We start from the raw sequence: 13,464 nt of genomic DNA, 5'->3' as shown, positions 1-13,464 counted from the left end.
AGTACATTTAATCTATTTCAACAGTGTAATAAAAATATTTGTGATCACCGATATAAACTGTGCTACAGTGGTACATAAGACATTCCAATGTGATAAGATTGTGCTGACCAATGGCTCTATTCAGGCTCCATCTCCAAAAATTAAGAAGAGTTTGTGCTTTACCATTGACTACTAAATGAAGAAAAATAGATTTATTACACGTACTCTTGTATACATTATCTACAAAGCAGCGTATTCTCAATCATTGGGGAAAATACAATCTATACACAATTCACAGTGGTAAGGTAATATACATAGAGGAAATAAATGATCTATGCCATTGTCAGCTGGAAGACTGAAAGGTGCTTGTACTGCATTTGGTCATTAAGGGTATGAGGAAGTTGTGTGTATACTATAGCATAGGAAGTTGTGCGTGTAGGAAGTTGTGTCTATAGTTAGGAATGGAATAGGCATCTATTACAATAACTTTACTGCATAATAAATATGTTTCTATGGATGTGCCACAGCTGTTGTTAAAGTGAGAATTGTATGAGGTACTGCATCTATTGCATTGACTTCATGACATACATTTGTATATTTTTGTAGGTGTGCAAATGATTTCTATAGGTGTGTGAGAGTTGAACAGGCATCTATTACAATGACACTGTACATATCTATGGATATGTCTATGGATATATGTAGGCCTAATGGTTATTTCTGCAAGTATGTGAGAGTTGGATAGACATGTTACATTTAGAGAGGAATGACCCTGAAAACAGAGCTTCAGCATATGGATGGTTCCTCTATAGCTTGGGCTCCTTCTGTTACAGCCTTCACACACTTAGCCATTGTCTGGGAGGCTCTGCTGATAGGATCTGTGGAGAAGTGAGAGATTTTAACACAACATTCACATACAGTGGTAAAGAAAAGACAGAGTCAGTAGGCCTGTCTCACCTGTCATGTAAAAGTCTCGAACAGTGAGCTGTGGAGGAACCAGAGGCTCTGTGAGGATGGTCTGATTCACAGCCTGAGGGAGAAGACAGAGACCATTAGTTTACAACCTAATTAACCATAGGGAGCAGACACGAGGCACGAGTGTGTTTAAAAATGTAAAAATAACATGTTCATAGGAGAGGTTTTCCTCAGGCCAAATATTTTTCCTACTTCCTAAGAAGAGCACTAACAATATTCTTTAGGGAGTTCCAGGGAAGACAGAGGCATTTGTGTGGGTGTACTATATATAGTGTTACAACTGACCTTGGCCAGTTCATTTGCCTGCTTAAAATAGTTAGCCTCCTCCACGTCATCATAGCGCACCAGGCTGGGTGAAACCTCCGCCAATCTGTCACGCACCTCATCCATGGTCTCATAGGACAGTGTCAGTCCAGCAAGCTATAGAAAAACGCCAACACAGTTACGTCATGAAATTGCTACTGAACACATTCACTGACTGATAAGTGCGGTGAACCAGTAGTTTACCTCAGATATGGCGCGGATGATCTTCCAGTCCTCCCTGGCCATGCCTGGAGCAGTCACAGCCAGCCTAGTCTGTTGGGCGCGCCCCTCAGTGTTCACATAGGTGCTACATTTCTCTGTGTACGCTGCTCCAGGGAGAATGATGTCAGCCATCGTCGCCCCAGCGTCTCCATGGTGCCCTGTGTAGAGTTATGGAACAAAAACGACATTCAGTCTGGTGCAAGACTCACTTAAAGATCATGGATATTATTGTTGAAATTCTTTACACCTAAAATTGGTGTTATGTCTCTGTTGTGGAGGAGCTTTGCTGACCCTGATAAATGATGAAGCTGTCCTTTGCCAGGTCTTGGCGGGTGATGCAGCCAGCATCGGCCCCAAGGAGGAACAGGACTTTGGGCGGATTCTTCCTGATGGCCTCCACGCCTGGCTTGTACCCAAGATCCAACGCAGCTACTTGACTGGCCACCCTGTAGTAAGAAACAGACAACAAAAAAAAAATAGGGAATTTGCTGTGAAAACTAATAAAAACAAATTCTACATCAATCTAAATGTGAGATCAAGTACAGTAGTAGTTATTACCTGTGAAGCACATTGAGAACCTTCCAGCTTTCCTCCACTCCACTGCTGACACGGGCATTCTGAGCAATGGTAGACACTGCTGCGTGTATTGCGCCCCCATCCTCTCTCTGCAGGGAACCACTGCCCAACACCACAACAGGACGCTTTGCCTTGGCAAGAACCTGGGAACGAGATTTTAAATAACTGTTGATGTAGCAAATTCTCAATGACAGCACTTAGTGGCCGACCATGAGAGACCTGTAAATAATACATGCCTACCTTAGAGAAGGGGTGGGTCCCAGAAGCTATTTCCTGCAGGACCTTAGCAGACTCCCCAAGGTGATCGTATGTGTAGGTCAAGTCCACCTCCTGCCCCACCAAGGCTACCTGCAGCTCGTTATGAAGCCAACTACCCAGGGTACAACATGAAGCATGCATACCAGTCATCTCAATGGTGTAAACATGTTTCAGATTTATAGTTTCCACTTAAAGAGAGTGCGTAAATCAGGAGCTGGATGCTGCACACAGCTCTGACAGTTTACATGCTAATTGAGATGCCAGTGATTTTTGTCAGCACTTAAATCCCATCCCAGCTATACCTTTTCCTGATGCGTGCGTTGAAAAGTGGTGCCTCATAGCGTGGGTTGGTGCCAACTAGGAGCAGCAAATCAGCCTCTTCAATGCCAGCGATGCGGGAATTCAGTAGGTAGTTTGAGCGCAGGTCAGAACTATAGTAAATAGAACCCAAATCAGGAACGTTCCACTGAGGTCTTATCTTAACTAGCTCTGTACCACTGTATTCCCCTCAGGCTCAGCCTTGCCTTACCCAGCCCCAGCCATGGGGAAGATCTCCTCAGTACATAGGCTGTCACTATTCAAGCGGTTCAGCATGTCTTTCAGGGCGATTAGAGCCTCTGCATCCACCATCCCTCCTACAATGGCCGCTACACTGGTGCCTTGGGCTCCTTGCAACTGCAAAAGTAAACACTGATGTAATAGGCTACTCATGTCTACACACCATTAAAAAGACTTGCACACAAACACAACAACATCAACATGGAAATGCATGAATCACAACAGATCATGCTACATCTCAGGTCATGAGACACTGTGGAAAAACTGTTCTCTCGTTGTTTATAAACATTTAAAAAATGGTTTTTAATTGAACTTTTATTTAACTAGGCATGTCAGTTAAGAACAAATTCTTATTTACAATGACGGCCTACACCGGCCAAACCCAGACGACGCCGGGCCAATTGTGCCCCGCCCACATACCATGGAGGAAGGTCCGACTGTAAACAGAAATGTTCAATATGCCACAAATATCACATACCACCCCAGCCACTCTAGTCAACACATCCTCCCAGGAAGTGGCCACCAGCTGTCCAGACGCATCCTTCACCATGGGCTGAGTGAGGCGCTGCCGCTTCAGCCCATCGTAGGCAAACCTGCCATCGAGGGAGAGAATGAGTTCACTGTTAATTCAGACAGACAAGGCAAAGCAGTGTGGATTTGACATGAGCTGGTCCTCAGCTTACCTGGTCTTATCTGAGATCCACTCCTCATTGATGTCCTCGTGGAGACGGGGCAGAATCCTCATGACCTCACCACCCCGTGTGCTCACTACGATGTTGCTGCCCACCGCATCCAGCACGTCAATGGATTCAGTCTTCCTGTGAGGAGAGAAAGGTTTGTTGATAACCAACAAGGTCTATGTACCACCATTTCAAGAGCTGGCTTGTATTGTATTCAAAACAACATACTGTAATGCACATACCTGGTCTCCCAGGGTCGGGAAGTGAAGGCATACGGCTTGGAAGTCAGTGCTCCCACAGGGCATATGTCAATTACATTCCCAGACAGCTCCGACATGAACATCTTCTCCACATAAGTGCCAATTTGCAAGTCATTGCCCCTTCCAGTGGTTCCCAGATCCTCCACACCTGCAATCTCACTGGCAAAGCTGCAAAGATGGAAAACATTATTTAGCACATAGATAGCGGTCCCCTTTTGAAATGATTTGTAATTATTAGTATAATTAATCCTTCCAAGGTGGACCGTGATTACTAGTCTGACTCACCGGACACATCGGGTGCACTGGATACAGCGGGTCATGATGGTCTTGATGAGGGGACCAATGTTCTTGTCCTCCACAGCTCTCTTGCTCTCCAAGAAGCGGCTCCGGTCACTGCCAAACTGCATGGACTGGTCCTGCAGTCAGCACACAATTGCAAAAACATGTTACTTTTACAAGTCCAAAAGTCCAAAAACCTCATTACCAGTTCCTTCCACTTGTTGAATCATCATCATTACTATCCTCTTCAAGAGGAGATTTAGAAGTTCTAGGAAACAATGATGACATATTTTTTTACCTGAAGGTCACATTCTCCCCCCTGGTCACAGATTGGACAGTCTAAAGGGTGATTGGCCAACAGGAACTCCATCACACCCTCTCTACCAGAAGAGGGTTAAAAAAAAGAAATGCTATAGTACTGGTGATGATTACCAAACAAGAAGGTAATGCAAAGGGATGATGTGTTTGCAGGTGATTCTTCCTACCTAGCCTTCCTTGTTTTGTCAGAGTCAGTTAAAATGTTCCAACCCTTCATGACTGGCATGGCACATGCTGCCACTGGCTGTAAAGAGATGTGCTTGTGTTGATATTAGAATAAGAGTGTACACCATAAACAAGGGTACAAGTACACGCCAGCCAATTTAAAAGCTTCAATCACCCATAAGAACATACCTTTGGAGCTTTCTCAATCTCCACGAGACACATCCGACAGTTCCCTGCAACTGACAGGCGCTCATGGTAACAGAAGCGAGGAATCTGCACTCCCACCTTTTCACATGCCTAAAACAAGATATCAATCAAGTCTAAAGTAATTGCCAAAGCAGTTACTCTGTATAAACATCTGACAAGACATTATATTCTAGAGTCAAGTATTTGTCAAATATCAGTGATTAGAGCCCCCACTACCTGCAGCACTGTGGTTCCTGGTTCCACCATGAGTGGCTTCCCATCCACAAATACCTCCACCAGGTTACTGGCTGCTGCTGTAGCTGCGTTGTGAACTATAAACACATTTTTTTAAATGTTTTATTAAACAGTCTACACCCTTGTATCAAAAACCACCCTCCATCTTACTCTTTGTATTTCACACAATGGCATAGACTTTATTATCCCAATTTCAAATTGAACTAATGAATTATGTAGTGCACCATCACAATAAAATGCAATTTTAACAAACCACCTGCACTAAACTGAGCAGATCGGATATCACCATTCCAGACAATTCTGTTATCCTGCAGATAATCCGTGAGCAGAATAAAGTAACAAGGACAACATGGGCACCTGTGCCATACGAATTGTTCACCTCTTATTCCTTCATGTATTGGTAAATTTATGAGGCCTACCATTTTTTGTGATTGCCACGCTCCCTGTAGAGTGAGCGACTCCGAGAGCGCGACTCACCGCAGGTAGACGCAACATGCTGAAAACGAAAATATGTACAGGTAAAATAGCCAACTAAAAATGTCATTTCATCAACTTTACTTGCCATTTAGAAAGTGCAATCACTTCCATATTAGCAAGCAGCATCACCTGATATTTGTGTATAAAGATTGCTTGTGTGTTCAGACATACGCTAATTACGCAAATGATGCATTTGGCATTAACTCGTCTCTGCTTAGATTAGACAGGAATAAAAAGATTAACGTTAGCTGTGTAAATGGCTAGCTAACATTAGCTATAAGGTAATCATTCGCATATTTATTTGTAAAGCTACATAGCAGTTGCATATTTGTGATAAGAAAACAACAGCTTGCAAATGCATAACTGCTATCCCTGACAACACTGATCCTTTATTTTACTATGGCCATGACCCATCTATACTAAACGCTAACGTTAGCTATCTATTTTTACAACCGTCGCACTTCATGGTGCTTTGACCTAAACTAGACATGATGGATTTCAAAACACCTTCAAATATCACACTCCTCTTATACATTTAAAATGTAAACACGAGAGCAGTTATTGCAAGTCCTTACCTTGCCACTAGCATCGGCAGTACCCCAATGGACACCACTGACTGCGCACTTTCTCTATTCAAATGCGACACGATTAGGTCATTCCCGTAATATATGTCGCGTTCAAAACAACTGGGAACTCGGAATTCTCCGACTTCAGTGCGTTCAAGACAACTGGGAACTCAGGGAAAAAAAGTGCTCCGATTTGGAAAAATCGTTTTGAACGGTCATCCAACAAGAAATTCCAAGTTGGAAACGCGGGCATATTTCTAGAGCCCCGACTTTCCAACCTGAAAAAAACCGACGTCATGCTTTGACCTCGTTCTTTTCCAAATTCCCAGTTGTCTTGAAAGCATCACCCTAATCTAGCCTAATAATGTTGCAATCTGGTCATACATTACCATATCTCTATGGGGATGCATTCAGTACCTAAAAAAGTGAAGACAGCCTCTCAACAAAAAACATTGTTGCTACCATGTTGTTGTCATGTTGTGTTGCTACGTGTTGTGTGTTGTGTTGCCATGTGTTGCTACCATGCTATGTTGTTGTTTTAGGTCTCTCATTATGTAGTGTTGTCTCTCTTGTCCTGATGTGTGTTTTGTCCTATATTTTAATTACATTTATTTTTAATCCCAGCCCACGTCCACACAGGAGGCCTTTTGCCTTGTGGCAGGCCATCATTGTAAATAAGAATTTGTTCTTAACTGACTTGCAGAATGAAATAAAGGTTCAATAAAAATAAATAAATACAAATAAATTATATGAGTATTTCCCAATCTGTAAATTAGTAGTAGCTGAACTACTAGTCTTTTATAAATCTGTAATTAGTAGTAAACTAGTCTACTGATTTCTTTGCATGTGATGTGAGAACTTCAGACATTCTCCCTGGCTGAGCAATTAATTTCCATCCATGACATGCACCTGGATTTGCTTCCCTGAGATGCAATTGACTATAAAATGGCTTTTCATTCCTATCTCTATTCAGTTTAAATCCCCAATTAGGTGTCCAAAAATCACAATCTGGTTTCATTCATTCCAGATTATTTTTCAACAACACCCCTCATTTGCCTAATCAATTAATCTGAATCAAATGTCAATAGCCCACTATTCCAAGTGTTGTGTCAAGATATTGGCAGAAGACATGGGGTGATTAATACAACAATGATACAGTTGATGTTTCCTCAGGCCATGGTTCCAGATGTGGACCACATTACCCAACCAATCTCAACTCATCTGGGTTTGTTTACCAATAACATTTACATTGAAAACAACAGGACTGAACTTCAGGAAGACAGCAGTTAGGATTAAGTGATATATTGGAAATCCACATATTTGAGAGTGGAGAGTGGCAACACACTCTCTAGCTATAATTGAATGTGTATTAGATGTTCACGTCTTCTTGTGTATTCTTCTTTGATCAACTATGCATGTGGTATGTTTATTCCATCCTCAGTGTACTCTAACCTTAATGAGGTTACAGGCAATATCCTGTTAGTTCCCTGGAGATTGAGCACCACTCTATATAGCAGCACTTCTGGCACTGCTTCCTTATAACAGATGCAATAAATATTTAAGCACACTACCAATAAAGATAAGGGATTGGATTTATTGTGTATTCCTTTGACTCAAATATATTAGAATTAACAAATAAATTGCATTTCAAATTTCCCTCATAGATTGCAAATTCCCACACAGTGAAAGCAATGTGAATACTATTTGAAAATGTAATGTAAACATAGGTGATTCATTTATAGACTTATTATAATTTGAGGAGGAAATAAAGGCCAAATAGAATTTGGCTCTTGTGTACACCAGCCATACACTCGAAAAAATGCTGGGTTAAAAACCCGGGTCAGATCAGAAAACTGGAAGCGTGGCTTAGTAGGGGCGTGGATTTTATATAGCTATTTTTGGCCACCCACGAGAGTATATGTTGTAAATGAGAACTTGTTCTCAACTAGCCTACCTGGTTAAATAAAGGTTAAATAAAATTAAAATACTATTTTTTTTAAATTCTGGTTAATCTGTTCTGTTTTATTGTATATCTTCAGGTTGAGTAGTGACACTTTTGTAGCTTAATAAATTAAGTTGTTCAAGCGCTGATGCATATCCCAATGTTGGGATAGTTAAATACTGTTATTAATTTCATATTCAAAAAATATTAAAGGAATGTCTATATTATAAGTTTACCAAATATAACATGATGAACAGGAATGACATTTACTCTCATGAAAGCCATGCCTCTTGAAAATAACCTACGGATTAAATTAAAAACACATCTGCTGAGTCAACCCAGCATGGAAGTGAATAGTCCCTGTATCCCAGAAAGCGAAGGTAACCTGCCTAATTGACTACCGCCCCGTAGCACTCACGTTGGTAGCCATGAAGTGATTTGAAAGGCCGGTCATGGCTCACACCAACCACACCATCCCAGAAATCCTAGACCCACTCCAATTCACATACCGCCCCAACAGATCCACAGATTGTGCAATCTCAATTGCACTCCACACTGCCCTTTCCCACCTGGACAAAAGGAAAACCTATGTGAGAATGCTGTTCAATGACTACATCTCAGCGTTCAACACCATAGTGCCCACAAAGCTCATCACTAAACTAAGGACTCTGGGACTAAACACCTCCCTCTGCAGATGGATCCTGGATGTCCTGACAGGCCACCCCCAGATGATAAGGGTAGGCAACAACACATCTGCCACTCTGATCCTCAATACTTGGGCCCCTCAGGAGTGCGTGCTTATTCCCCTCCTGTACTCCCTGTTCACCCATGACTGCGTGGTCAAGCATGACTCTAACACCATCATTAAGTTTGCTGACGACACAACAGTAGGCCTGATCACCGACAATGATGAGACAGCCTATAGGGAGGATGTCAGAGACCTGGCAGTGTGGTGCCAGGACAACAACCTCTCCCTCAACGTGAGCAAGACAAAGGAGCTGATCGTGGACTACAGGAAAAGGAGGGCAGAACTCACCCCCATTCACATATATGTGGCTGTAGTGGAGCGAGTCGAGAGTTTCAAGTTTCTTGGGGTCCACATCACCAGCAAACTATCATGGTCCAAACACACCAAGACAGTCGTGAAGATGGCACGACAACACCTTTCCCCCTCAGGAGACTGAAAAGATTAGGCATGGGTCCCCAGATCCTCAGAACTTTCTACAGCTGCACCATCGAGATAATCTTGACCGGTTGCATCACCGGCTGGTATGGTAACTGTTCGGCATCCAACCGTAAGGTGCTAAAGAGGGTAGTGCGTATGGCCCTATACATGACTGGGGCAAAGCCCCTTTGTTTAACACTGCTGCTACTCTCTGTTTATTATCTATGCATAGCCACTATACCTACTTGTACAAATTACCTCAACTAACCTCTACCCCTGCACATTGACTCGGTACCGGTACCCCCTGTATATAGCCTTGTTATTGTTATTTTATTGTGTTACTTTTAATTATTTTATTTTATTTAGTAAATATTTTCTCAACTCTATTTCTTGAACTGCACTGTCAGTTAAGGGCTTGTGAGTAAGCCTTTGACGGTAAGGTCTACAACTGTTGTATTCTGTGCATGTGACTCATAAAATTGGATTTGATTTGAAAAGTGTCAATGCTCAACCTTAACAGGTGATGACAAGAAAACAGAACAGATTAATCGGAATGACATTTGCCCTCACAGGTGGCCAAAAATAACTATCTAAAAACCACACCCCTACTAAGTCACGCCTCCAGTCTTCTGGTCTGACCCGGTGGATCATAGCATCAACAACCCAACCTTTCTCTTTTAAAGAAAACAATAGGTTGTTTGTGACCCAACTGGCTGGGTCAAAATAACCCAACATGTGTTCTGTCCAATATTTACCCACATTGGGATGTTTTTAACCCAGCATTTTTTATAGTGTATAATAACAGAGAACACTGTAACAGGAAATTAGCTTAGAAAGGAAAACATACCTTTTCAATGTAATATATTCCTAAGGGAAAGAAAAGGCCTACGGAGATTTGCAAATTCCCAACTTGGATTTGTTTAAAGATCGAAATCTAAATACAAAGTGTTTATGAAAATGGTAGATCTGCTTCTAATAATTCCTGTTCCAGAGGCTGTGGGGATGGTTGGCCCCCTTTCCTGTTTGTTTTTGGGGTAATTAGGATCAGATTATTTTTTTAAACCATTAAAGTTACCTCTTTTTTCCTGTGCAAGTTATACTTTTAGTGCAAGACTTTACTCAGGTTTTCCACTGAGGGCAATTTACAGTCAACAGAAGTTGGCACTTTGAGTAATTGCTTGCTTGGAAATAGCCAACTGAAACAACAAGCAGAAATGTTACACTGAAGTAGAATATAAAATAAGTCACATCTGGTAAAATAATGGTCAGGCTGGCTCTCAAAGGTAAAATAGCAGCTCTTGTTGATTTCTGTTTACAGGTAACTGTGAGTTTAGGATGTACTGCATTATAATCATACAGTTGATGATTCTGTGGGCTCCTCTGGTGGAGGGATGTCTGAAGGACCGACGTCTGCCACAGTCACCGACTCAGTTGCAGAGATGGACTGGCTGAGCTCCCGCAGATAACTCTTTGTGATGTCCAGACACGAGCGCTTCAGGAGCTGGCGAACCTTCTTGCCCACCAACATGTAGAGGAGAGGGTTGACACAGCTGTTGAAAAAGGCTAAGCTAGTAGCAAGAGGAAAGCCTGTCTTCAGAACAGTATGTAGAAACATTGAAGAGTGCATGGAAAGCTCCATTAAACTAAAAGTATGGAACGGTGCCCAGCAAAAAAAGAAGGCCAGAATGACAGCGGAAACTGTTTTAGAGAAGCTGGAGAGGCGTACAGAATCTTCAGACTGGTGGACTTTGATTCCCAGGAGAATTCCAGTCACGCAGATGGCACTGAAGGGCAGTAAGAAGCCCACTGCTGTACGAACTGCCACCAGCGTGATATGTCTCACAGCAGCTGTATGTCCATCCTGGACATCGAAGTTGTTGAAGCACACCACCCTGCCATATATGTGCATAGTGTCACGGAATATCAGAGTAGGGTGGCTCAGTAGAGCAGACACCCCCCACACACAGCCACACACGATCCAGGCTCGCCGTATAGTGCGACACCTCTGAGACCAGCTAAGGTGGACCAATGAGACATACCTGTCTAGACTGAGAATCATGAGGAAGAGCACACTGGCGTACATGTTCATCACAGACACAAACGAGTTGAGTTTACACATGACCAGCCCAAAGGACCAGTGGAAGTCTCGAAGAACATAATCGATGGAGAAGGGCAAAAAGAGCACAAACACAAAATCTGCGATAGCCATGTTCAGCAACCATATACTGTTCACTGTCCGTTTGCTTTTAAATGCCGTGACCCATATGACTATTCCATTTCCAGTGACACCGAGCACGAAGGAAATACTGTATATGATAACTGATAGGATGTGCATAGCCTCCTTCTGAGAGTATCCACCTTTTTCTTTTTCCAAGTCTCCATACTCCAGATAATCATAGGTGTAATTGTCATATTCTTCCGATGATTCTTCCATTACTGCAGCGCTACTACCTCTGTAAGAGAGAAAAATAAATAAGATGCACTCCTTCAACATGTGTTATTTGTTTTGTCCGTTAAAATGTAAATTGCATTAAGTTGCTCTTGTACTTCTGTAGTCGCCCTGTAATTACTCACGTTGATAACATGTTAACACAATGTGTTTAATTATCGAGGTACAATACAACATGCAGATGTGCAAAAGAGATATTGTTGTCATTAGTAGCCCATTATGTTTTTACATCGTGGCTTCTCACCTGGTACTGCAAATGTCCCTGCACTTGTTTTTTACCCCAAATGTGCTTTTGTTAGTGTCCTGGTCACAGTTCCTCCAGTTGTTTGAAAAGTGAGATTTAATTACAGCTGGGTCCTTATCCTGGAAGAGTATCATCATTAGTGAGCCGACATGAAAAAGAGGGTAGATGGAGTGCCCACACCCTTCACACACACAAAAGCGTGCGCACACACACACACACACACACACACACACACACACACACACACACACACACACACACACACACACAGTGTTAAATTGATAAATCATGACTAGATCCTGCTTATCTGCTTCTTCCGGGCCTCAAAGTAAACTTATGTGACCCTTAAACACAATATTTTCTTCAGTACAAACGGACCTCCAACCCACAAAATTGCAGACAACACAGTCTCTTCAGTCTAACTTTGGCCTTAAAGGTCTATGGTCAGATAAACTGAAGGCAACAGTAGTAAAACTCAAAAGCTAAAACACAATGACAACAGAATTTAACTGTAGGCATAATTAAAATATGTTTTGTTTTAAAATAATTTGCCACATTATACAGTACTTGAGTTATGAAACTACTGTTAACATATACGTTCGTGATGTATGTTCTATATACATATAACTATTTAATAAGTAGTGTTAAGGTCAGTCTGAATTATCAGAAAAAACTGCATCTTGATATTTTGCGATTGCTATCCATTTTCTTATGCGTTATCCAACACCCATGAAAGCCTTCTAGTCGACATACCTCCCAGTCGCTTGTCCATGTCCCGCCAACCGTCTCGGAATCGAAATCACCCAAACGAAAACTTTCAGAGTTAAAGCAGCATAAAAGAGTTAGGCTACCTCTATGGTAACCCTCACTGTTTTACAAATGTCTCACTGAGTGATACGTCTTAATGAAATTCCAAACTCCATCCCTATGTTATTACTGGGGTTGGAGTATCGTTTGTGTTCGAGTATCCTCGTTAGAGTCTGTGCGTAAACCCGTTACACCTTAATAAATACTGGAGAGTTGGGTCCGTGTCCAAGTGGGCGCGTCCACTGACGCATCACTTGCACTGTATAGGAATGAGGAAAACTTGGGGTCCTGGCATGGGGAGGAAAGGAATGCCTTGTTTAAGAGAATAATCGCCAAATTACTTATATTAAACATTCCATTACTTATAGATTTCTGACTGCCTGACCACTGGCAATTCAATCTCAGAAGTTCCAAGCACCAGTAAGCCTATAGTAAGCATGATTTACTGCAGTGTATGGTATTTAAAAAGAACATCTGAAAAATATACAGAGCAAGTCTAAATCAGTAACACAAAATGTCATGTTTAGAGTAACCCTGGTCTTCAGGAATCCATTATATTGCATTAATCTATTGTTTTTACAATCTCTGAGCATATATGATTATCATCTTGTGCAGATATTAGATTTGATGTCAAGTATAAGTTAGGAAATGTAAATCCTCAGCATACCAAAAAAAAACTGCAAATGAAATCCCTCAAAGAAGTAATTCATGTGAAAAACTGCTTACTTTTACCACTCTTTGCCTCTTAAAATAACAAAACAGGCTCTGCCAAGCGACCCTAGCTGACCATCCCACCCATTTAA

At 41.9% G+C, this 13,464-nt stretch overlaps 2 protein-coding genes across 2 annotated transcripts; both read right to left on the bottom strand.

Annotated features, from left to right (window-relative positions):
• Positions 1-169: 169 nt before the first annotated feature.
• Positions 170-6,209, bottom strand: LOC110520148 (NADH-ubiquinone oxidoreductase 75 kDa subunit, mitochondrial). The gene is made up of 19 exons (XM_021597253.2): positions 6,064-6,209; positions 5,431-5,507; positions 4,994-5,088; positions 4,760-4,867; positions 4,573-4,649; positions 4,386-4,467; positions 4,094-4,224; positions 3,791-3,976; positions 3,552-3,686; positions 3,347-3,461; positions 2,840-2,985; positions 2,613-2,741; positions 2,293-2,422; positions 2,035-2,195; positions 1,768-1,922; positions 1,459-1,634; positions 1,237-1,371; positions 934-1,006; positions 170-854 (listed from the first exon to the last, which is right to left on the bottom strand). The coding sequence occupies exons 1-19, from the start codon at positions 6,075-6,077 to the stop codon at positions 763-765; spliced, it is 2,217 nt and encodes a 738-aa protein (XP_021452928.2). The 5' UTR covers positions 6,078-6,209; the 3' UTR covers positions 170-762.
• Positions 6,210-9,519: 3,310 nt separating this feature from the next.
• Positions 9,520-12,867, bottom strand: gpr1 (G protein-coupled receptor 1). Its single transcript, XM_021597247.2, has 3 exons — positions 12,608-12,867; positions 11,855-11,973; positions 9,520-11,614 (listed from the first exon to the last, which is right to left on the bottom strand). The coding sequence occupies exon 3, from the start codon at positions 11,593-11,595 to the stop codon at positions 10,513-10,515; it is 1,083 nt and encodes a 360-aa protein (XP_021452922.1). The 5' UTR covers positions 11,596-11,614; positions 11,855-11,973; positions 12,608-12,867; the 3' UTR covers positions 9,520-10,512.
• Between the last annotated feature and the right edge of the window lie 597 nt (positions 12,868-13,464).

Source organism: Oncorhynchus mykiss, chromosome 3, assembly GCF_013265735.2.
Source record: "Oncorhynchus mykiss isolate Arlee chromosome 3, USDA_OmykA_1.1, whole genome shotgun sequence".
Classification (NCBI taxonomy): domain Eukaryota; kingdom Metazoa; phylum Chordata; class Actinopteri; order Salmoniformes; family Salmonidae; genus Oncorhynchus; species Oncorhynchus mykiss.
The sequence above is the reverse complement of the archived record's forward strand: the minus strand, read 5'-3'. Positions and strand labels throughout refer to the sequence as shown.

What these genes read in the sequence shown, in the direction of transcription:
- LOC110520148 (XM_021597253.2), bottom strand. An exon ending in AGATTGAGAAAGCTCCAAAG is followed by an intron (nt 4,650 to 4,759) that starts GTATGTTCTTAT and finishes ATCTCTTTACAG; the next exon opens with CCAGTGGCAGCATGTGCCAT. An exon ending in GACAAAACAAGGAAGGCTAG is followed by an intron (nt 4,468 to 4,572) that starts GTAGGAAGAATC and finishes CTCTTCTGGTAG; the next exon opens with AGAGGGTGTGATGGAGTTCC.
- gpr1 (XM_021597247.2), bottom strand. Translation starts at nt 11,595, where the DNA reads ATGGAAGAATCATCGGAAGAATATGACAATTACACCTATGATTATCTG.